We start from the raw sequence: 26111 nt of genomic DNA, 5'->3' as shown, positions 1-26111 counted from the left end.
CATTGTATAATATCAGGTGTATGGTCGTTTCACATTTGGATGTATTACTCAGTGCCCTGACCACGCATGCTGCTACACAGACGTCAATAATTGCGCAGTCAGCTGAGAGCGACAGTAAGTGAGGTTGGACAACAATGCCAAAATAGATTAATTTAAGCTACCATACGAAAATATTGATGTGGATTCTGATACAGAATTACCATGTCACATTTGATGGATCACGACGCTGTTGGTAACAGTAAGCCTCGCCAAACTGAATTACCTACAGAAGAATAAACCATGCAAACAATGGAATTGGATTAGAATGGGAATAACCCCCTTATGTTGCCGGTAAAGCTCAATTTACAACAGTAAAACCAGCATGAACGTCCGCAATTCATCATACACAACAGGGTTATTCCCTAATTGCCATCATTAATTCATATCTTGTGTGTAAGAGGAGTCAAAGCTTGTTGTTTTTCTAAATATCTAAAATCTCCAAGTGTAATCTCCAGGTGATCATTCCTGACAAAACTCGGAAGCAGCTGTTGATAGTATTTATTTATTTATTTCCTAGATATTGTGAAATGTGAACAATGCATATGAAATAAATTGTGCACAGTCACTCTCATAAAACTGTTGCAAATATTAGTAAACACAGAATCTGACAGCAAACGGACCACATGTAAAAATATACTGTCTGCTCTCGCAAATGACCAAGTGTTCATAAAATAAAGAATTATCTATCTTGCAAGTATTCTTTATAAATGACTCCATATGGCTATAAAGTGGGCGGCACAGTGGCGTAGCTGTTAGCGGTGTTTCCTCACAGCAAGAAGGTCACAGTGTAGGCCTTTGGTGTTATGTAGTGTAAGAATTGGTGATAAAAGCATGAAACTTTGCACAGGTGTTCACAAGGACCTACTGAATATTTTCAGGGCTGGAGCCACCTGGATTTCGATTTTGCATAGCTACAGTTGCAAGGCAAAACCTTTCCTCAGCAATCAGCATCACCAATACAGTTTCTGAACAATTGTGAGGTGTTGTGATTGCTGTATTTTGAATTATTACGCTAAAATAACAGTAGAAATTTTTAGGTTTTATAATAGCAATGTGAGTGACAATGACCGTTGTCATCTTTGCCACCCTGTTGTTGTTGTGGTTATGTCCAAAATATGATAAAATAATCTTTTCTTTTTTTTTAATTTACTTCTTTTTAAAGACATGAGGTCTCACAAATGCTAGTACATCATAGTCCTGTCTTTTATTTTGGGTATGTATGTGTGTATGGCACTTGCTACTGGCCATCCAGGATAACAAATCAAGATAAGAGTCATGACACTAAATATCTCTTGCCCTCATTGGGCCAGATTATATCAGACCTCTTTTAAGTCGGATGACTCAACTCTGTCCACTACTTCTTATGTCTTCCTCTGCAATACACGTTTTTTTGCAAATCTGAATGTCCACAGTTCATGTACTGGTAGACTACGCTTGAGCTTGAACTACTCTGGGGAGTGGGGAGGTGATGGTCTAGTGGTTAAGCGTTGGGCAGCACCCTCACATCGGGGTGAATTTGAGGCATTATTGTAAAGCACATTGAGCGTCTGCTGCAGATGGAAAAGCACTATATAAATGCAGTCCATTTACCATTTACTCTTGTTCACATTTGTGAGGTTATTACGTACAGATGACTTTGATTTGTACATTGATACACTGACAAACTGACACCTTAGTTCTTCAGTCTCAGTCACACCCACTATGCCCGCTGGATGTCTGTACATGTGCGAGACATCAGCAGCCTAAATCAAACTCATCCAGATGTTGCTCATGAATTTCAGCAAGGCAAGTTTGTTGTGGCCAAATCCCAGAGAAAGTTCTGTCTCATAGCTGTTGATCACTGCCACGAGCAAAACAATGGAGTAATGAAAGCTGAAGGGGCATCATTGGACTTACCCGGGATGCCAACTCCCTCTTGAGATGGGCAATGGCAGAACCAGAACTTGTCAGAGTTGTTTCTGAGTTTGAAGCAACCATGGTTGGGAAAGCACAAAGTGCTGGCCAAAGAAACCACCATGAGCAAATTAGATCAGCCCAGATGTTATTTGCTGGACAAGTTCATGCTGTAGTCAGTGTACTGGAGGCTATGGGGAGCCCATTTGAGGAGGAAAGTCAGCTCAAAATGCATTCAAAAGACATCATGGATGAGCAGTCAATTGAGTGTCTAAGCACTATTGTTGCAAAGGGTCAAGAGCAGTGTGCAACATTTGTGGATGAGCGACTTAGAACAAATACTCAGCCAATTACAGCAATGATTACCAGAAACAAGGTGGTACTGTTCAAGCTCAAAGATCCAAGAAATCAGGGGATAAGGTCAGTCTTCTCAAAAAGTGAATCTTTCTTCTTTGCAAGTCTGTGTGTTGCATGCCGGGCAAGAGATGGCAACTTGGACAATTTCTTCTGTCATGAAAACCACCCCTTTCCACCATCTCTCTCTACCTATGGGCAGCTACGTCAGGGGAAGAAGTCTGACCTCATGGCCTGTCTTGAACACAAATTGGAAGCATCAAACGATGTGACACCAGATACTGAAGTACGACTCATGGATGGTTTTTTCTTCACATGGGCTTCTGGTGCTCCTCCGGGACTGCCCACCTCCTCCCCGTCTCGTGGTTGCCCTGGCACCTCCGTTGGGTCTAGGGTGCGACGCGAGGTCTGGTGGGGCTGGTGTGTGTGGCCCACTCCCTGCACCGCACCTCTCCCGTCTGCCGGCCTCACGTGTCACACCCTTTTGATGCACTTCACTATTATTATGATTAGCACTTGCACGCACATTATATTGAGTTTTAAGTAGCACACTATAGGTTTCATATAGGTTTGCGGTCAGGTGTTGGTGATGGGTTTGCAGTGCAGTCTGTGGCACAGCTATGCACTGTAGCCTCCCGCAGCAACCACCATCTGCTGCTCCTGGCCTGCCATTTTAATGCACACACTTTATTTCTATGCATTTAGTAAGCACATTCACCAAATTAGAGTTGGGTCACGAGGCAGTGGTGGGTTTGCAGGGCAGGCTGTGTTGCAGCAGTGTGCTGCAGCCTCCCATGGTGGTCTGCCACCTGCTGTTCCTGCCCTGCTTTTAATGCAACACTTTATCCTTGCTCACGGGGGTCGCACACATCAAGGGAGATTATTTATAATAACAAGGGTGGATTTGTTAGGTAGTGTGAGTGTGGAATGTGGGGTCGGCACATGACCAGGGATGCCTGGGGTGGGGGGTGGTCTATCTGTCCCGTTCTGCTGTGGTCTTGGTGCCCAACCCTGGGACTTGTGGGGCGTTGGGTGTGGGTGTTGTGGTGGGGCATGTGCTGCTGGCTGTGATGGGGGAGTCTCAGGTGATGGGGTAGTCTCCTGCTTCCTGGCTCTGGGGTTTTGGTCCTGCCCCTTGTCTGGGGGCCGGATCCCAGCCTGGGTTTTGGGTTCGGTCATGCTGGCTCCTTGGCCCCTCATCCCCGCCGCTGCTCGCTTCTCCCTTTGGGGGCCGTGGCCCAGGTGGTGTGGTTCTGGTGCAGGCCCTTTTGTTAGCCTATGCCAGCACCCTGTGCTCTCCCCCTGGTGTGTGGGGTTGCTCCCTATGCCTCCGTGAGGGTGGGGAGCGGTGTGCGGGTGCATTCAGCCCCACCTGGGCTGTACCCCTGGTGGTTTGTCAGGCTACCCCGATGTCTCTGGTGGCTGCCCTTCCTAGCGCCTGTGCCCTTCTACTGTCCACTTTCTCCTTGCATCCCTGGGGGCCCTGCATTCTAGACCCATTTCTGTCTGTTGCGTGCAGTCAGCCGTATGGCTCCTGACATGCCAGAGTGGTCCACGTCACATGGTGAAGTTCTGTACTTTTGTCTTGGCCCAACACACCAGCCACAGTAGTGATCAGTAATTTAGCTGTGATATGGGTACATGTGTGTGGATAGTTAAGTGTTTGTGGCCATCACCACAGTTCAGTTTTGGGTGTTCTCAAGGGGATTAAGACTCTGGTGTCCTAGATTAGGGTATGAATGCTCACTAACTACACAACAGACTGTTGCTGTCACTGCTTGTTCATGTGTGGTTGTTTGTCCTGGTATATTGACTGTTGGGGTCCCGTCTCTTTTGGGTCTCACTTTTCACCATGGATATTGCTGTCGCCACTTGTCTTTCGTTCTTGTCTGTCTTCATGTTGTTATGGTGGTTTGGTGGTTGGCCCTTCCTGAAAGAAGTTGTCTGTTGGCTTTGAGTCGGATGTTGTAGGCTGATCAGGAAGGGCGGATGGGGGTCACACACGCACACCATGTTCACTCATGCACTACATACTATCTGTCTTGCAAGAACAAATTGTATATGTGTTCTACTAGTGTAGTGTGACATTTACCATTACTGTATATGCAGACAGAGATTTATATATATATATATATATAATATATATACAACCCCAATTCCAATGAAGTTGGAACGTTGTGTAAAATGTAAATAAAAACAGAATATAATAATTTGCAAATCCTCTTCAATCTATATTCAACTGAATACACCACAAAGATAAGATATTTAACATTCAAACTGATAAATTTGAATGTTTTTGTGCAAATATTTGCTCATTTTGAAATGGATGCCTGCAACACGTTTCAAAAAAGCTGGGACAGTGGTATGTTTGCCACTGTGTTACATCACCTTTCCTTCTAACCACACTCAATAAGCATTTTAGAACTGAGGACACTAATTGTTGAAGCTTTGTAGGTGGAATTCTTTCACATTCTTGCTTGATGTACGACTTCAGTTGTTCAACAGACCGGGGTCTCCGTTGTCGTATTTTGCACTTCATAATACGCCACACATTTTCAATGGGCGACAGGTCTGGACTGCAGGCAGGCCAGTCTAGTACCCACACTCTTTTACTATGAAGCCATGCTGTTGTAACACATGCAGAATGTGGCTTGGCATTGTCTTGTTGAAATAAGCAGGACTTCCCTGAAAAAGACGTTGCTTGGATGGCAGCATGTGTTGCTCCAAAACCTGGATGTACCTTTCAGCATTGATGGTGCCATCACAGATGTGTAAGTTGCCCATGCTATGGGCACGAACACACCCCCATACCATCACAGATGCTGGCTTTTGAAGTTTGCGCTAGTAACAATCTGGACGGTCTTTTTCCTCTTTTGTCTGGAGGACACGATGTCCGTGATTTCCAAAAACAATTTGAAATGTGGACTCAATAGACCACAGCACACATTTACACTTTGTGTCTGTCCATTTCAATTGAGCTTGGGCCCAGAGAAGGCGGCAGCGTTTCTGGATGTTGTTGATGTATGGCTTTCACTTTGCATGGTAGAGATTTAACTTGCACTTGTAGATGTAGCGATGAACTGTGTTAACTGACAGTGATTTTCTGAAGTGTTCCTGAGCCCACATGGTAAGACCCTTTAGACAATGATGTCAGTTTTTAATGCAGTGCCGCCTGAGGGATCGAAGATCACAGGCATTCAATGTTGGTTTTCGGCCTTGCTGCTTACGTGTAGAAAGTTCTCCAGATTCTCTGCATCTTCTGATTATATTGTGGACCGTAGATGATGGAATCCCTAAATTCCTTGCAATTGAACATTGAGAAACATTGTTCATAAACTGCTGGACTTTTTTTTTCACACAGTTGTTCACAAAGTGGTAATCCTCACCCCATCTTTGCTTGTGAACGGCTGAGCCTTTTGGGGATGCTCTTTTTATACCCAATCATGACATTCACCTGTTTCCAAGCATTCATCAACTTTCCCAGTCTTCTGTTGCCCTGTCCCAACTTATTTGAAATGTGTTGCAGGCATCCATTTTGAAATGTGCAAATATTTGCACAAAAACAACAAAGGCTATCAGTTTGAACACTAAATATCTTGTCTTTGTGGTGTATTCACTTGAATATAGGTTGAAGAAGTTTTGCAAATCATTGTATTCTGTTTTTAATTTACATTTCACACAACGTCCCAACTTCATTGGAATTGGAGTTGTAAATCAACAAAGTAAATTGTAAAAAAAACCAAAAAAAAAACCTGCCAAATAAATTCAGTTGTAAAAATGACAGTACTTCTTTCGGAGATGTAGTGGAGGACACGTATTAAGTACCAGATAATGTAAATGCTCATGTAACACCCCATTTACACCGAATCCATGACCAATGTGTGATCAAAAAATGTCACTCTCACTGGCTCTCAATGGGGTTGCAAGCTGGTCACAGTGGGGTCTCCAAGGTCAGAACAAAGATCTGTCCTGGTCGCCATCACTCGCCATCGGTCTCCAGCAGGTGCACAAGTGTATTGAACTGTTGAAAACACTCGCAGAAGATGTGCAACCGGTTAAAAAAATACTCATCAGTCTCAATCAGTCAGCCTGATGCTATGGTCCATAATAGATTCTCAGTTGATGCTGATTGTGGATATTAACATATATTTCACTCGCACAATTCAGCTGCAATGCAAGCTTGGTGTAAACGTAAATAAGAGATCAAACTGGAGACCAGTCAAGACTTGTGAGAGTTGACAACATGTTATGGTCTTGTAGGTCTTATATAGGTCTCAGTCCGGTGTAAACTGTGCTTAAAGTACAATTACAAAAACTCTGAACTGAAGAACAGTACATGTAAATGTATTTAGTTACTTTCCACCACTGGCTGTAAACCTGCTCTGCACTTTTCCTTGCAGTGGTGTCCAAAGCATTCTACAAAGGGCTGAGAGGGTGCAGGTTGTCTTTGAAACCACTGACTCCAGCAGGTGATTTCACTGATTAACATCACTTTGAGCAGATGGGATGAGTTCATCAGTGAAATCACCTGCTGGAGTCACTGGCTGCAAAGAAAACCTGCACCCTCTCAGCTCTTTGTAGAATACTTTAGACACCACTGATCTAGAGCACGTACATTTGTGACAGTAGATGGATGTTCAGTGCCCTCCAAAAGTATTGGAACACTTGGTATTTCACACATTTTAATTTATTTATGTCATTTCGAATACAAAAAAACAAACAAAAAAAAATGTAAAATTATCTTCCTTAACCTCAAACTGAAAAGAAATCCAAATTACCAGACTCTGTCGACCAGCATTCTGCAGAGTCTGGCAGACCTCAGCGCTGGCAATCAAATTTTCTTCTTTGGCAAACACTAATCTTCAGAGTGTGAATGTGCCATAAAGTCCTGAACCAAAGATGGAGCAGATAGATGGTGGTTTTGTGACTGGGAACAAGTCAAACAGGCAGGAGGTTGATACATAGGTCAGTCTGCCAGTGAAGCAGAGACACGAGATAGGAAGGAAGTTGGCAGTGTCAAGTAGGTAACCTTTTGACAATCTGCAAGAGGAATCAGTGGTGCAGACAAACCAGGAGAGCATCAGACAGAGTGAAAGTTGAGCAGGCAGAGCTTGAAATTTGAAGGGTTGACTCAGTGATGTCGAACAAGGCTATGGAAAGACAGGACGCAGAACAGGAGATGGGTTAGAAACCACAAGCAGGCAAAGTGCATCAAGAGTCAGTAGGAGGAGGAGGAGCAGACATGTCAGGGACAGAGCAGAAGGTAAGGCTGTAGTCCAAAGGCTGGCTAGGTTCATAGCAGATCAGGCAGAGAATAAGGAGACTGCAGGGTTTGATATGGAGAGACAAAACCACAAAAATAGAGGAGACAGGTTTCCAGGTGGAGAGAAAGCCAGAAGTTAGACATGATGAATGAATTCTGTTGAGACCTCTTATGTAAAGATGTACATTTCAGCTTTGTCTTATTGATGATATGTTCTCTCATTTTTTCAGACCTTTCTGTTGCTGTCCAGAAGTTTTCCCAGTCCCTGCAGGAATTCCAGTTTGAGTGCATAGGTGATGCAGAAACAGATGATGAGGTGAACATTGGTAAGCTCATGTATACCCAGGAGGACTGATCTTTGTCTGTCTGCTCTTTCATCTCTTTCCTCTTCCAATTAGTTGGAGTGACACCTCAATCATGACCTTTTCCTGACATTTCCTTAGGGTACGCTTGGGAGATACTTCTGGAGAATTGGCTGTATTCCTTACATTTAAAATCTAGCAGTGTCCCCTGGCCACAAACCGGGTGTTGAAAATCTGTTTTAGAAATATGGCTTCGGTAAAACAGGAAAAAAAATATATCACGTTAACAAAAAGGCTTTACCTTCCTCAAGAGGAATAACTTTCACAAGAAAAAAAAAACTGAATGTCGCATAATATATACAACATATGTAGTATCTGGAATGGGATTTTGATTAGTTGAGATCCAAAAGCTGTCTGTGTTTCATGTATATAATTAATGCTGTTGATGTGCACTTATGATGGTTTGCTTGTAATTTTTCAAACCTATGAGAGATCAAAGAGACTAATTGTGATCAATGTCAGAGATTAATGGAGGTGCAAACCTTCCGTCCTCCAACAACAGTGTGAAAGCAGCTGTGCTGAGGCTTTATTAGGCTCTAATGGGCAGAAATTTTAGTTTCACCTCTTCTTCCTCATCTTTTTTTCTCTCTTTTTTTTTAGCCGTGCTCATTATCTCCAGCTTGTCATTCGCTCCATGGAGCTGCAGACTGCTGAATTACTGTCCATCTGTGAGGGCTATACCAGATATCGACCTCCTCTACATGAGGCTGTAATGTTCATCTGCATTCATAATGAACTGTCCTTTTCCCATTTTCCCCACAAAGCTGTGGGGGCTGTATGATGGACAGGGGCACAGGAGACCAATTAGGCTTATTGAAAAATATAAATATAGAGCTCATTAGAAATGAAAAGACTTTAATTTGACACAGTGCACAACTTCCCAGGACTTAATTCATATGTAGTGCTGATCTCAAATTGTACAAGAATCTGAGTTCCCTTCCTGTTATGTACTATATTTTTTGGAGTATAAGTCTCACCTGTCAAAAAAATGCTTCCTGTAAAAGAAAAAAAACATATGTGAGTCACAGCGAAGTAGAAGTAGCACAGTTTTTCTGTGTTATCAGCTCTTTGATTTGTGATTTTGATGCATTGTTGTAGTGTTATTTTATTATTGCCATTTATTCTTTTATTATTGGAGTTAATTTTGTTTAATGCTTTGATTCTTGGGAATGCCCTGCAAGTCAAGTCTGAGAGAATTTGCTGGTGCTGCAGTTTGCTTCATCCACAACACCACGGAACCGCCCTGGGCCCAGGGTGGTAACCACCCAGGCAAACAACCGGTCCTTTTCCACATCTCATCTCTATTTGCTACAGCCAGGTGAAATGTGGACATCCCATTGGCATTCTCCAGCCACTGGGGTCCTCAAAACTCAGGCACCTGGCTGCTGGATCATGCACAGAGAAATGCACCACGTGGTCAAAATGTCACAGTTGATGTTCCCTCACAATGCAACTGATGCTCCTCAGCTTAATCACTCTCAGTTACTGCTTGTTTGATATAAAGTAATTCCAGCGGTACCCAAGGATCCATTGAAGGCACTTAGTACCAAAGACATCCAGCCATCACCTTAGGTCACTGGTTAGCATCCAAGTCGCACAACTATACAGCAAGATAGGCAGCGTCAGGATCCGAAACATTTGGACCTTTGTTCACCTGCAAAAATATTTCACCAAAGACCTCCATCCATTAACCTCATGACTCCATACGTTCTTCCCATGCGTCTTTCAGTCTCAAAGGCCGAGGGCCCAGAGACATGTATGTCACTGCTAAGATAAGTGAATATCACTAGAAGTTCAACTCCTTCACCATATACAGATGCATTTCTGATGGCTGAGACCAGGAAGTCATTAAAAGCCTTAATCTTAGTCTTGATCCAGGTCAATCTCAAACTCAGACACTGTGATTCCTCATTCAGCTTCTCTGGTACTTCAATCAGAGCATCCATTGACTCTGCAAAGAGCATCATTGGTGAAGTCAAGGTGAATAAACCTTTCCTTGCCAACAAATGCACCTAAATTACTGGTTTCCACAACCCGACCTAATACCAAATCATTGCAAGCATTAAACAGTGTAGGAGCCACAACACACCCTTGACAAATGCCAGTTTTCACTGGGAAAAACTCAAGAGTCTCTGCCTCCACTCCATACAGCACTCACAGTATTTGTGTACAGGTTGGCTATGATGTCCAGCAACTTCTTGGGGATCCCACAAATCCTCAGGATGTCCCATAGAGCAGTCCAAACAACTGAATCAAATGCTTTGTGAAAATCAACATATGCCACAAAGAAGCATTGCTGATACTCATGCCTGTGTTCTACGAGGACCTGCAAGGCTAAAATGCAGTCAACATTTGACTTCTTGGGTGTGAATCCAGACTGCTCCAGTCATTGAGCAGTAAGTAGCTGAATGATCCTTGCAAGCACCTTCCCTGGCACAGAGAGCAGTGTGATACCCCTGTAGTTGTTACAATCAGTTTGATCACCCTTTCCTTTCCAGATTGGGACAGCAAGACCTTTCTTCCAATCTGTAGGGATGATACCAGTCTCCCAGATTGAAACAAAAATTGTTTGGAATGCCAGGAGGACAGTATCTCCACCTGCCTGGAGGAGCTCAGTTTCAGTGCCATCCATCCTAGGAGCTTTCCCTGCCCTCAGTTGTTTCACAGCCTTTGTGATTTTAAGATTTTGTGGTTCAAAATTAACTGGAGATTCAGCTCCAAGAACCCTGGCACCAGAAATGTCAAACAACCCAGCAGAAGTATCGGCCTTATACACATGCTCAAAGTATCCGGCCCAACCTGACAGTACAGGAACAGAATCTGAACGAGGTGTTGGTTTGGAGGTAAAAAGTGCTTTGATTCCTCTGTAGGCAGGTCGATGGTCACTAGACCACAAATTGTCATCTGATCACAGAGTCCTCGAACAAGTGCCTCCTTGTCCCTTGCCAGGGCCATCAAAGCCCCCTTTCTCAGCTCCCTGTACATCCCAACATTTCCATCCAGACATGCACTATGACTCCTCTGGATGATATTTAGAGTGTCCGCAGAAATAAAACACTTCGTATGGACACTGGTGGTTCTAATGCAATCCTCAGCAGCTTTCAGAGTCTGGTTGCGAAAAAAAAACCTCCAGCCAGACTGCATGCAAATTCCTGAGAAAGAGTCTGATCTTGAAGTCTTGCCAGATTTAACCTTGGGCACTGAGCAGGTAGTATCCTGCGAGACATCAACTGAATCCTCAGGGAAGCCACAATAAGTCTGTCATCGCAATTCACAAACTTGGCAATTGTGTAGAACTTACGGTTCTGCAGAATTCTTCAGCGTTTTCCCACAAGGACATGATCAATCTGAACACTGTCTGTATTACAATACCATTTTTGATATTTTGATGTTAAAACCAGGATCCAGTAACTCTGAGCCCTCTGCTTTTTGCAAAGCCCAGGAGCATTGTTCAATTTTCATTACGGTTGCTAGATCCATGTGGCCTAACGCAGTCCTCATAACCAACCCTGTCAGCACCAGTGGTTGCATTAAAATCACCCATGACCAATATGATGTGACCTTTGGGGCAGTCATCAATTACGGAGTGAAGCTGTGATTAAAAGATCTCCCTCACAAAGACATCACTCATCGCAGTCGGAGTACAGACCAAGACAACAGACAAAACACCCAGTGAATGTTTGAGGCTGAGTCTCATGATTCATTCAGGGGTAACATCTGACACCATTGGAAAGAGCTGGTCTGTCACAGCAACTGCTACTCCCTCTATACGCCGAGTGTTGGAATGACCAGACCAAAAGTAGGTGTTTCCACCTAGACACTTCAGACAGTGCAGCTACTTCAATGTGGAGGTTTCCAAGCTTGCTCAGCAGCAGTTTAAGATGACCATCTTTGGATAAATAGTTATTATTATTGCTGTTATTATTATCCATCATTTTCTATACATGCTTACTCCAATTAGGGGCCACGAGGGGCTGGAGCCTATTGCTAATGTTATAAGTATTGTTATTAGCACTAGTAATAACTGTGTGAATATATAAATCATACAGAAGCATAAATGGCAAGACCTCCCAAATTAGGGGAGTAAAAAAGAAAAGCGACATATTCCGTAAAAAAATACGATAGTTGTATTTCCTGTCCAAAACACTGTCACAGCAAATGGTGATGTGCCAGCTTTATTTCACACACACATATTTGGAATGCATTTAACCCTTCAATGCTACAGTTACACACAAGTGCCTCCAGCCTAATCAAACAGTTACAGATCGATTCCAGACAGAGATACCCGTTTTCTGCTTCCGGCTGCAGCTGAAAGTACTAAGTGAATTGTATAAAACTACAGTGAAAAAAGAAAACTTTAGATCAATGTTTACAAAACAAAAAGCAAAAAAAAAAAAAAAAAGATATTTTTTAGGTGTAATTTGTTACACCTAATTTATTAGCTTTTCTCAAAGTATATTTATAGTTCAAGACTTCACCCAAATGATTAACAAACTATGAAAAAACTAATTAACTTTAGGTGTAAAAAATTGCAGTAATTTTTTGAAGTTGACCAGCTTTTGCTTTTTTTCAGTGTATTATTGATTTGTGTGTGTGTGTGTGTGTGTGTGTGTGTGTGTGTGTGTGTGTGTGTGTGTGTGTGTGTGTGTGTGTGTGTGTGTGTGTGCCTGTGTGTTTCACAATAAAAGTATTTCATCAAAAGCAGAGCAAAGCTTTAATGTGGAACTTTAATGCGGTTGTGGGGATACCATTAGCAAGCACGCTGAACTAAGCCATTTAAATTTTTCAAAAACAAACTTCCACGCTGTCAAAATGTTTTGTCAGGAAGCCATTTAGAAACAATGCACATCTGAAATAGATGTTAGCACATGAGAGAAAGCATGATAAAGGAGAGCGATTTAATAGGACTGCCACTGACGGTCTGCTGAAATAAAAGTGCTGAACGCAGATGTTTTTCCACAGCTTAAGAAGTCAAACTTTCAGTGAGTAATGAAGCTGAATAACATCTTTTCCTCTCTTAAATCAAATTCTGTGTACAGGATGAAGAGTAGCTGCAGCATATGAACGCTGATAAAAGTGAATAAATGTCAAGAATATTTTTTTTTTCAATTGCATTCTTTTTCAGTTAGTGATTATCCATATGATGAATTATTTTAATGAAAAAAAAAAGATAGAATTTTGCAATAGGGAAACAAAAAAACTGCCATAGTGGTATAATTCTATCAAGAAATTCTCCGGATGCAGGATAGCCCCTCCCACATCCTAATATTTGTGGCCACATCACATAAATATTGATAACTGGGATTTTTTTTTTTTTTTTTTGTAACCATGGCAGGTCTATCGATGGGAGTCAAATGGCAGCAGAATTTCTTTGGAAGCATTCAGGGCCTGATTTGCTAAGATCCCAGATAATGAGTGCTAGGTTGTGTGGGCATTCCAAATATTTGTGCATTGCAGACAGTTTTGCGGTGATGGAAGAACGTGCATATGACAGTGAGTGGTAACACAGGATTCTATATTTACTGTAACGGTGCTGTTGGCAATTATCTCTCGAGGCGGTACATTTTTGGAATGTTTCCAAAATACTTAGGCCACAGGCTGGAATAGGTCCAGGGAGCCCCCCCCCCCCCCCCCCACACACAATTTAATGAAACCATATTTTTTAGATTCCCTGAACTCTACAGAGTATGAAATGGAGAGGTAACAGAAAAAATATAGGGATCAACTTGATCAAAACACCGTTTTTCTTATTATACCTCAAATTGTCTTGTCCTCGCCCAATCACGGGCTGCTTTTTTGCATTTTTGACATGCATAAAGGTTGTATAAATGTTGTGTATATCATATAAAACTATACATTTTTAAAAAGCTTAGATTCTCTAGATTTACATGATGTCCACTATATTTCTGTGTAACAAAGGACAAGTTCACAGTATAGCATAGTGTCAAACAATGTTGCCCTAACCCATACAGACAATTTAAAAATTTCTTCGAAAAAGTTTCTTTTACTCCAACAAACGTTAATGATGAATCAGTATCTGCTAGATAGTATCAAACTAGAGATCTCTGGCTTGCATATGACACCAAAATCACAGTGATATGTGAAGAAGAAATCAAATAACAACTACATTAAAATTCCATATTTATGCTTCAAATTATTGCAATAGCTTTCTCTGAGCCACACGATTGTCACATCCATTTCTAGATTAGAACTTTGTGTGCATTTATTAGAATCATAAACTAAATCAAATCTTGTGGTAGTACTAGTGCAAATGTTCTTACCTGAGCATTCTTCATCATCAGAAATTATCAACATATCATAAAAATGTAAATGACAGATACAAGGTTAAAACTAAGCCTTTCACAGTATATTCATGACCTGGTGTCCACACATTATCTACACTAGATCAACAAACTAGTAAACTGAACAATCATCAGATTCTTTACAACTTAGTCATCATCACTGTCTGAATCATGACACTGGGAGAAGTCAATGTCATCGTCCGACTCTTGCAACTCCATCCCACTGTCTGCACAGTCCACAAGGCTCTGTGGCAACACTGGACCAGCAAACCACAGTGGCGTAAGCTGGCCATCTTCTATGCTCCATCCGTGACCCTGTGGGGCAGGCATCTCAGGCGAAGCCTCCAGGGCTCTCTTCCAGATGGCAACCTAGTAGTTGCACCTGTTCATGTGTTCCAGGAGACTTCTTCTGCAAGGTGGTAGAGCTGACAGGTCAACATTTACAAAAGGTGTACTAAGTCATCTGCAAAATCATAGAAACTAAACATTAGAGTTATTTCTTCCTTTTTTCTACATATTATCATTATGTACCGTAGTGTTCAGAATAATAGTAGTGCTATGTGACTAAAAAGATTAATCCAGGTTTTGAGTATATTTCTTATTGTTACATGGGAAACAAGGTACCAGTAGATTCAGTAGATTCACAAATCCAACAAGACCAAGCATTCATGATATGCACACTCTTAAGGCTATGAAATTGGGCTATTAGTAAAAAAAAAGTAGAAAAGGGGGTGTTCACAATAATAGTAGGATCTGCTGTTGACACTACAAACTCAAAAGTATTATTTTCAAACTGCTTTTTTTAGCAATCCTGTGAATCACTAAACTAGTATTTAGTTGTATAACCACAGTTTTTCATAATTTCTTCACATCTGCGAAGCATTAATTTTGTTGGTTTGGAACCAAGATTTTGTTTGTTTACTAGTGTGCTTGGGGTCATTGTCTTGTTGAAACACCCATTTCAAGGGCATGTCCTCTTCAGCATAAGGCAACATGACCTCTTCAAGTATTTTGACATATCCAAACTGATCCATGATACCTGGTATGCGATATATAGGCCCAACATCATAGTAGGAGAAACATGCCCATATCATGATGCTTGCACCACCATGCTTCACTGTCTTCACTGTGAACTGTGGCTTGAATTCAGAGTTTGGGGGTCGTCTCACAAACTGTCTGCGGCCCTTGGACCCAAAAAGAACAATTTTACTCTCATCAGTCCACAAAATATTCCTCCATTTCTCTTTAGGCCAGTTGATGTGTTCTTTGGCAAATTGTAACCTCTTCTGCACATGTCTTTTATTTAACAGAGGGACTTTGCGGGGGATTCTTGCAAATAAATTAGCTTCACACAGGCGTCTTCTAACTGTCACAGCACTTGCAGGTAACTCCAGACTGTCTTTGATCATCCTGGAGCTGATCAATGGGTGAGCCTTTGCCATTCTTCTATCCATTTTGATGGTTGTTTTCCATTTTCTTCCACGCATCTCTGTTTTTTTGTTGTTGTTTTTTTGTCCATTTTAAAGCATTGGAGATCATTGTAGATGAACAGCCTATAATTTTTTGCACCTGCGTATAAGTTTTCCCCTCTCCAATCAACTTTTTAATCAAACTACGCTGTTCTTCTGAACAATATCTTGAATGTCCCATTTTCCTCAGGCTTTCAAAGAGAAAAGCATGTTCAGCAGGTGCTGGCTTCATCCTTGAATAGGGGACACCTGATTCACACCTGTTTGTTACACAAAATTGACAAACTCACTGACTGAATGCCACACTACTATTATTGTGAACACCCCCTTTTCTACTTTTTTTACTAAAAACCCAGTTTCATAGCCTTTAGAGTGTGCATATCATGAATGCTTGGTCTTGTTGGATTTGTGAGAATCTACTGAAGCTACTGGTACCTTGTTTCCCATGTAACAATAAGAAATATACTCAAAACCTGGATTAATCTTTTTAGTCAAAATATGGTTTCATTAAATTGTGTGTGTGTGTGGGGGGGGGGGGGGGGGGGGGGTGCTCCCTGAACCTATTCCAGCCTGTGGCCTAACTGGACAATCGGGTACTTAAGCTCACAATAGCACCCAAATCATGAGCTCACAACAAAATTTATTGAAACTAAAATGGTTACATGTACATTTCTATCCACACTTTAAGTGATATTGCTTAAATACATTTAATAAAATATAGTGCATATTGAATTGACTCCGTGTCAGCTATCAATATAGTATTGGTACAGGTTCATCCAGGAGTCACCAAGACCTTATTTAGGACATTCTTTTGGTGATTAGAGATCTCTACATGTATTGCAATGAATATTCCAGAAAAAGGCAAGAGCTTTTCTCAGAATTTAGAAGAATAGGCCTGAAATAAGTTTCTGTAGTACATATTTTAGACATAAGGTCAAGTGGGAGGGGGAAGTGTTGGCTTTTTAAATACTTCAAAGACACTGGACTTATCAAGAGGATTTAGTACTGCTATAATGGACTGATGCAGAAGGTGGCAGCAATTCAACAGTAAGGATGCTGGCTGCCATTAAACACCATAGAAAAAGAGAGGGTGTGGTTGATTCATTTCACAGGGGTGCGTTTTGAGTTCGGAGCTCATTTCTGCAGTTATAAAATGCCACAGGAACCAACCAAAGAATAAATACAAGTAAATGATTTACTCATATTTGTTGTCAGTCTTGGTAAATCATCAGTCATCGGACTCAAGACCTATTTATTGTGCAGCTAATCTTGTTTCCTCAGCGGAGCCTGCACGAGACAAAAACAAACATGGCGGACTCGCTGAAGATTAATGACACAGTGATGTGAAGAAATTAGACTTTGCAGCTGGAAAAAAAATGGTAAAATAAACAGTTTTGCAAATATTTGTAGGGGCCCGAGCGTGCCATCATTTTATAAATTGTAGTGGCCCAACAGTGGGCCAAATCACCCCCGGGCCAGCAGGCAAATGGCAGTGTTGAGCCCTGTCAATTAAAAAAACAAAACACTTCAAGATGACACCACAGCTTAATGGCATTCCATTATGGCACTCCATTGTCCGAGGAGAACCCTATAACGTGACATAGACAGCAGTGTGCGAATGAGGATTTTACATGCGTTAATGTCTGTAAGTGCAAAATATAATTCAATGAGCTACTTGCAGGTATGTGCCTTTTCGTTACATACATGATCTCTGCCACATAACTGAGCCTGTTCACATGCTGGCAATTGCAGTGCAAAAAAAAGAAATGGCTTATTGTTCCATCCACAGTATTTAAGGAAATGTGAATAATTATGCTGTGTGGAGAACTGGAGAATTGGAGAAGGACTCAGCAGGTCGAGAGTTGCTGGCGTTGTGTGTTCGCCGCCTGTCTGATTTTCTCCAGTTTTCTCATGTATAATTCGGTTTTTAGTGGCTTGAGTGTAATTTTTATTTTGGATATGTACTTAACGTGGTTTTTGGTCCTTCAGTGTGCATTTTTAGTTATCTTTGATTGTTTATTGCCTGCTTTGCGCTGTACGACGCCGCATTTCACTCCCTCGGCTGGCATGATGCTAAGCTACTCTGCAGCTGAGCTACGAAGCTTGAACAACAACAATGTCCCTCGGGACATTCTCGCTATCAGAGAGCTTGGCTTGTTCCGCCGACGTCGCTGTGTCCACAGAGGCTCCCGGAGAAAGTTTGTGTTCCATCGAACTGGGTCGTCTGTGCCGGTCATCTGGTCAGCTGAGCGCATCGGTGCTCGGCGCTCGGCGCCCACGTCATCAGAGCGCTGCAGCTTCTGGAAATTGTAGTCCTGATGTGACGACAGCGGTTCCTGACACTCTCCGGGCACTGGATGGAAAACGTGGAGTGGATTTTAAGATACTCAGGCCTATTCAAAGATGTCCGTCTGTCAAACCGACAGAAGTCTTCAGTTTGGGTCTTATTAACATCAGATCTTTGTCCTCAAAATCCCTGTTGATTAACAATCTAATTATGGATCATCATTTGGACATGATTGGGTTATGTGAAACCTGGCTCAAATCCACAGCTGCTCTTCCTCTGAATGAGGCCTGCCCACCAGGGTACACATTCAGTCACATGTCTCATTGTGCGAAGCAAGGCGGGGGTGTTGCTTTTATCTATAAATCCAAGTTTACCTTCTTGACTGTCAGGGGGCATAAATATAATTCGTTTAAGCATCTGACTCTCCGCTCTGCCCATGATGCTACATATTGTCAGGGTCAGAAGTACGGAAATCAGTCATGCCATGTTGTCACTGTTTATAGGCCTCCTGGCCCATATTCTGAATTTTTAGATGAATTTGGTGCATTCTTCTCTGGCCTGTCAGCTAGTGTGGACAACATTTTGATTATTGGTGATTTTAATATTCACATAAATAAGCCCTCTGATCCCCTTTGTAAGTCATTTATGGAACTTGTGGATGCGCTGGGATTCCAGCAGTGTATTCAGGATTCAACACATATTAGTGGAAATACCCTTGATTTGGTACTCACACGTGGCCTTGCTGTCACATACATTGACATTTTGCCTCTTGCCTCGGTGATCTCTGACCACTCATTTGTTAAGTGTGCATTTATGTTGCCGCGCCTAGTGGATCGAAAGCCTTGTCTTTCTTTGCGGCGACGCATTACTCCTTTAATTATGATAGAACTCGAGGCCAGACTGCCTGAAATTTTGGCCTCAGGGTTAGAGAATATTCAGTCAGTAGATAGTCTTGCAGATGGCTTGAACTCAGCGCTCAAGGCCACACTGGACAAGGTTGCGCCTCCTCTCTTGAGGACACGCCTTCCCAAGGCATGCTCACCTTGGTTTAATGGTTACCTGCGTGACCTTAGGCAGAAGGCTCGAGGTTTTGAACGGAAATGGCGTAGTTCTAAGTTAGAGGTGTTCCATCTTGCATGGCGAGATGCTGTCTTAGATTATAAGCAGGCACTACTGGCTACGAAGCGTGCCTGTTATTCTGAATTGATTAATAAAAATAAGCATAATTCAAAGTTTTTGTTTGAAACTGTAGCATTTCTTATTCATGGACAGCCACCTGTTATTCACTCTCCTTTCTCAGCACAGGACTTCTTGGATTACTTCGAGAAGAAAATCTCAGCAGGCTTTGGCCCAACCACTGCATACTGCTGTGGAGGTGGATGCGCCCACTGAGGTGGTATCCAGATTTACAGATTTTGACGGTATCTCGTTAGGCGCACTGACGAAGCTCGTGATGTCTACTAAAAGCACAACCTGTTTAATTGATCCTATACCAACGAAATTGTTTAAGGACTTGTGGCCCATTCTTGGACCAACTGTGCTGGAAATTGTAAATCTCTCATTGACTTCTGGATCTGTTCCTAGGTGTTTTAAGTCTGCAGTTATCAAACCATTACTTAAAAAATCTAATCTCGACCCTAGTGTATTGAAGAATTATAGACCGATATCAAATCTATCCTTTTGTTCTAAAATCCTGGAAAAAGTGGTCTCGCGACAGCTCGTGGACTATCTCACTGAGAATAATCTTTTTGAGCCACTGCAGTCTGCTTTTAGAAGATTTCACTCCACAGAGACAGCACTTACTAAAGTAGTGAATGACCTTTTGCGAGCAATGGACTCGGATATCACTACGGTCCTGGTGCTGCTGGATCTTAGTGCTGCATTTGACACTGTGGATTACCATATTCTACTCAATAGGCTGGAGAATCACTTTGGGATTACTGGAACTGCGCTTGCATGGTTGACGTCGTACCTGTCTAGTCGTTCCTACTGTGTATTGTGTAATGGAACCTCCTCCGATCGTAGAGACATGAAGTTTGGGGTTCCTCAGGGATCCGTTTTGGGCCCCTTGCTTTTTTCTCTTTATGTAGCACCCCTCGGGAATATATTGCGGCGTTTTGGGATTCCCTTTCATTGCTATGCTGATGACACTCAATTGTATATGCCAATAACTGCTGGTAATCTTACTCACATAAAGTCCTTGGAGGATTGTCTTGCATCAGTGAGAAGTTGGATGTCTAGTAACTTCCTACTTTTAAATTCTGATAAGACTGAGGTTATGGTTTTTGGTCCAGCGAGATATCGGCATCAATTTGATCAGCTAGCATTTAGCTTAGGTCCGTGTGTTATACATCATACAGATAAAGTGAGGAACCTTGGAGTAATTTTTGATCCTGCATTGTCCTTTGATCTCCACATTAGAGACATTACAAGGACTGCCTTTTTTCATTTGCGAAATATAGCGAGGATTCGTCCTATTCTGTCTATGGCTGATGCTGAGACTTTGATTCATGCGTTTGTCTCTTCTAGATTGGACTATTGTAATGCTCTATTCTCTGGCTTACCGCAGTCCAGGATCAGGGGTCTTCAATTGGTTCAGAATGCTGCTGCCAGACTTTTGACACGGAGCAGAAAGTTTGACCACATTACGCCAATCTTGGCGTCCCTGCACTGGCTTCCTGTTTCTGCAAGATCGGATTTTAAAGTATTGATTTTAGTTTATAAAATTGTTCATGGACTTGCACCTCCCTATCTGGCTGACTTGATAAGCCCCTATGTACCAGCTCGGGCCTTGCGTTCTCAGGGTGCAGGACTTCTGTGTGTTCCCAGGGTGAATAAGAAGTCTGCCGGTCACAGAGCTTTCTCCTATCGTGCCCCAGCTCTGTGGAACAATCTGCCGGAACACATTCGGCAGTCAGACACTGTGGAGACCTTTAAATCACGTTTAAAGACTCATTTATTTTCCCTGTTTTATCATTAGTGTTATGATGTGTTTTTAATCTTGTACTTTTTTACAGCTGTTTTTTTTTTCTTATGGTTGTTTATATTGTGTTTTAAATTTTTAACTGTTTTTATGTTGTGAAGCGCCTTGAGATGATTTTGTCGTGAATTGGTGCTATATAAATTAATACATTTGAATTTGAATTTGTGTTATGCCGGTGGAAGGGCAGAAGCAAAGAAACTGTTTGCACAAGCACAAACTTAGCTGTTAACTGTGTAAATGTGCCCAGTGTTTACGATGAATTTTTTTTTTTTTTACAAGAAGGTGGCAGCATCTCTGCTGCTGGAATAGCAGTCTGTCAAGCACAATAAGTGAAAGTCAAGGTTTCAAATCAACAAAATGCAAATGTATCAGCACCACTAAATTTCCTTTTGAGCTTGTTCTGTGTGCAAAACCCATCTATTTGTATGTTCTCTTCCATAATTTTGGACAATACAGTGCACACACCCAAAATTGCATATTCATTAAGACAAACACATGAAATGGATAATATGCACTTGTTTTGCACATTTGAAAGACACAATCTTCAATGTACACTGGTAGTATATTAGCATGCACGTTATTTTGTGTTGTGGTGTTTGCACGTTTTTACACATGCAAAACTTTAGGAAAATCGGGTCCTACGTGTGTAAAGCAGAAAATTAATCCATCCACCCATTTTCTATACCTGCTTACTCCAATTAAGGGCTACAGGGAGGCTGGAGCCTATCCCAGCAGTCATGGGGTGAGAGGTGGGGTACACCCTGGAAAGGACACTAGCTCATTCACACTCTCACTCGCAGTCAATTTAAAGTTCCCAATGCACCTAAACTGCATGTCTTTGGAAGTGTGAGGGAGCCAGACCACCCAGAGGAAACCTACGGGGAGAACATGCAAACTCCACACAGAAAGGACCAGGAAAGAAGTGATCCCATGACCATCTTGTTTTGAGGCTACAGTGCAAACCAGCCACCGTTCTGCTTGTAATGCAGAAAATGACCATTTATTTTGGAGGTCTGTTGTCAAGAGTCAAGACCTCCTTGATGCAACAATACATGTGGTGTTAAAATAGTCACCTTTAAATTATTTCTTTTGAGTAGTGTTTATGATTTTTAATATAAAAAAATGTCTTGCATCACAGTGCAAAACCTAAGGATTTACTGTATTTGATATGTTGTTGAATTGACTTCTGTAACACTGTGGTACCTCAGTATCTTTAAACGAAAAGGTCGTGATGGCAAAAAAGGACAGAAGTCTTTTCAAATCAATCTAGTCATAAATGAAACTGAGCCTTTTGACTGACATAGCTAGACCCTTGTGTGAATGCCAACCGTGATCTTGATGAAGTATTCCTGCAGTTCACTTTGATGCTTCCAGCTTCCACACAGAACATTGGGATCCTATATGTGCTGCCAGACAGGTTCACCTGACCTTTTATTGATTTCGCTCTATGATTTCTTGCGGTGACATTCACATTCCACAACAGTCATCAGGGAATCAATGGGGCCAAAAGATTGATGTGGCTATAGAAATTTAAATTTTCAGAAAAGTTACCTGCCCTTATCTGAGAAGGTCAATCCTTCTGTCTCCAAGAACTGATCGGAATTGTCGGGGTGAATTGTGTGACATGAGCTCAAAACTTCAACTTCAAGAAATCAAGCTTAAACCCTATAATGGTGCTTATAAATATTGAACTGTTTAAATTTTATTTGATCCTATATGGGTGTAAGAAAATATTTGCTTCATTGTTGGAGAGGAATAATGACTCATGCTTCATAATGCAGTTCATCATAAAATTCACTTTCAGTATTGTTTACACAGTTATTTATTCCTCTTTGGATATAAAATATGGCAAAATTGTTTTCAGATTGTTTTTTTTTGTTGTTTTTTTTTTTCTGTAAGCTTCACTTGAAAATATGAATTTAGATTTTTTTTTTTTTTTATAGATTCAGAGCTGTGCAGCACAGTGGCTTAATGGGTAGCACTGTTGCCTCACAGCAAGAAGGTCATGGGATTGATTCCCACTTGAGGCCTTTCTGTGTGGAGTTTGAATGTTCTCCCTGTGTTTGTGTGGGTTCTGTCTGGGTGCTCCGGCTTTCTCCCACATCCAAAAGACATTCAGGTTAAGCCCCTTTCACTCCGGGCTTGCATACAGTTGTGTTGGGATGCGCATGGAGTACATTGGAAAATTGCGCAGATTTGGCATAGTCTCTGTGTAGGCTGGTCCCATATGGTTGCATTCCTGGTCTTGCTTACAGTTGCATATGGTTGTTTACTGCCACGTATGTAGCCCTCGCCACTATTTTTCTGCCTCTCACAGTCCACTCCTGCCTACTTTTTGGGGTTTGTTGGCAATGTGGAAATGTGCTCCATTCTCAAAACAGCACTCATGTTTCCAGGCGTACAGCGGGAGACAAACTGCTGCCTCGCCATGGCTGCAGGGAGGAAAAGCTTGGCTTCATGACGCTGTTTACAGACGTGCAGATGGATTTGATACATTGCAGAAAGTCAGAATAAGTTATTCCCAGGAGTTAATGGACAGCCGGTAATCGCGTGTGTGTTCCGTCCTTGAGGAGTGGATGGTGGACATGTCCTCTCACTGGCGATAGGTCTGTGAGCAGGAGTTAATGGACTTTATTTAACTTGCCACAATCTTGATAGAACTTGGAGGTGAAGGAAGCTGCAGTGGCGATGGCGTGTGCGATCCACTGTGAGGAGTGGACGGTGGATGTGGACATGTCCTCTCGCTGGCGATCTGTCCATGACAAGTGAATGTGGACATCTCTGCACGTGGAAGCTTGGCCCCTTCTTCTGTCATTTTGAAGCTTCACTGCCAGCAAAGCCCAGCGGGATGGATAAAATCTATCAATGCAGGTACAGTAGTGTTCAGAATAATAGTAGTGCTATGTGACTAAAAAGATTAATCCAGGTTTTGAGTATATTTCTTATTGTTACATGGGAAACAATGTACCAGTAGATTCAGTAGATTCTCACAAGACCAAGCATTCATGATATGCACACTCTTAAGGCTATGAAATTGGGCTATTAGTAAAAAAAAAAAAGTAGAAAAGGGGGTGTTCACAATAATAGTAGTGTGGCATTCAGTCAGTGAGTTTGTCAGTTTTGTGGAACAAACAGGTGTGAATCAGGTGTCCCCTATTTAAGGATGAAGCCAGCACCTGTTGAACATGCTTTTCTCTTTGAAAGCCTGAGGAAAATGGGACGTTCAAGACATTGTTCAGAAGAACAGCGTAGTTTGATTAAAAAGTTGATTGGAGAGGGGAAAACTTATACGCAGGTGCAAAAAATTATAGGCTGTTCATCTACAATGATCTCCAATGCTTTAAAATGGACAAAATACCAGAGACGCGTGGAAGAAAATGGAAAACAACCATCAAAATGGATAGAAGAATAACCAGAATGGCAAAGGCTCACCCATTGATCAGCTCCAGGATGATCAAAGACAGTCTGGAGTTACCTGTAAGTGCTGTGACAGGTAGAAGACACCCGTGTGAAGCTAATTTATTTGCAAGAATCCCCCACAAAGTCCTTCTGTTAAATAAAAGACATGTGCAGAAGAGGTTACAGTTTGCCAAAGAACACATCAGCTGGCCTAAAGAGAAATGGAGGAATATTTGTGGACTGATGAGAGTAAAATTGTTCTTTTTGGGTCCAAGGGCCACAGACAGTTTGTGAGACGACCCCCAAACTCTGAATTCAAGCCACAGTTCACAGTGAAGACAGTGAAGCATGCTGGTGCAAGCATCATGATATGGGCATATTTCTCCTGTTGTGGTGTTGGGCCTATATATCGCATACCAGGTATCATGGATCAGTTTGGATATGTCAAAATACTTGAAGAGGTCATGTTGCCTTATGCTGAAGAGGACATGCCCTTGAAATGGGTGTTTCAACAAGACAATGACCCCAAGCACACTAGTAAACGAGCAAAATCTTGGTTCCAAACCAACAAAATTAATGCCTCGCAGATGTGAAGAAATCATGAAAAACTGTGGTTATACAACTAAATACTAGTTTAGTGATTCACAGGATTGCTAAAAAAGCAGTTTGAACATAATAGTTTTGAGTTTGTAGCGTCAACAGCAGATGCTACTATTATTGTGAACACCTTTTCTACTTTTTTTTACTAATAGCCCAATTTCATAGCCTTAAAAGTGTGCATATCATGAATGCTTGGTCTTGTTGGATTTGTGAGAATCTACTGAATCTACTGGTACCTTGTTTCCCATGTAACAATAAGAAATATACTCAAAACCTGGATTAATCTTTTTAGTCACATAGCACTGCTATTATTCTGAACATTACTGTATGTAATGATAAAAAACCTAAAAGGATTTTTCACCATCTCGTAGGGTTGTGCAAAATTGCGGACACTTGGTGTGCAGTAACCCAGTGTTGTGTAGATTTACACACACTTGCGGAGTGTTGTGTAGACTTGCTTAAAAACTTTGTACTTTCTGCGTCCAGTGTTCTGCACTGAAAAAATTAAATAGGTTTAATTTTTTGCGTCCGCCTCGCGTAGCCCTCGGCATACTGCTGCATAGGGGAGCAAAAATGTGGCGTAGAGCTGCTAAAACTCGGCATAGAGCTGCTTATATTTGGCGTAGAGCTGCATAACTCAGTGTAGTCGTTATTCCGCAATACGCAACTCTACGTGTGAAAGGGGCTTCAGGTGGATTGGACACTTTTAAATTGTAGGTGTGTGTGCAGGTGTGAATATGTTTGTCTACATGTGATCCTGTGACAGACTGGCATCCTGTCCAGGGTGTACCCCACCTCATCCTCTATGACTGCCGGGATAGGCTCCAGCTCCACACGACCCTTAATTGCAGTAAGCGGTTGAAGATGAATGAGTGAGTGAGTTTCAGAAATGCATAATATGCATGTCCTGTCGTCGATTCTTCAAACAACCAGTAAGGGTTGCTAAATATCAACAACAACTGTAACAGCCACAACCACTGGGTGCAATAAATGTCCACATGCATATTTCCCCTAGGAAGTTTGAACATTTTTGGCTCGATTTACTGAAGGTTTGCTTGTGTATAAATGTGCACAAACGTGCTGATTTACTCGCAGTGGTCATTGAGTATTTTCGATGCTCAAAATGGTACGTATTGTCCATTTAATATGTTGGCCTTCAT

The 26111-nt window shown here is 41.9% G+C and overlaps 1 protein-coding gene across 4 annotated transcripts in view; it reads left to right on the top strand.

Annotated features, from left to right (window-relative positions):
- LOC117508672 (rho GTPase-activating protein 42) overlaps positions 1 to 26111 on the top strand; it is a 356336-nt gene that overhangs the window by 70901 nt on the left and 259324 nt on the right. For all 4 annotated transcript variants that reach the window (XM_034168483.1, XM_034168481.1, XM_034168484.1 and 1 more), the window contains exon 2: positions 7780 to 7875. In XM_034168483.1, coding sequence (XP_034024374.1) covers positions 7780 to 7875 — 96 coding nt within the window. The remainder of the gene's footprint in view (positions 1 to 7779; positions 7876 to 26111) is intronic.

Source organism: Thalassophryne amazonica, chromosome 4, assembly GCF_902500255.1.
Source record: "Thalassophryne amazonica chromosome 4, fThaAma1.1, whole genome shotgun sequence".
NCBI classification, from domain to species: Eukaryota; Metazoa; Chordata; class Actinopteri; order Batrachoidiformes; family Batrachoididae; genus Thalassophryne; species Thalassophryne amazonica.
This window is presented reverse-complemented; position numbering and strand designations above follow the sequence as displayed.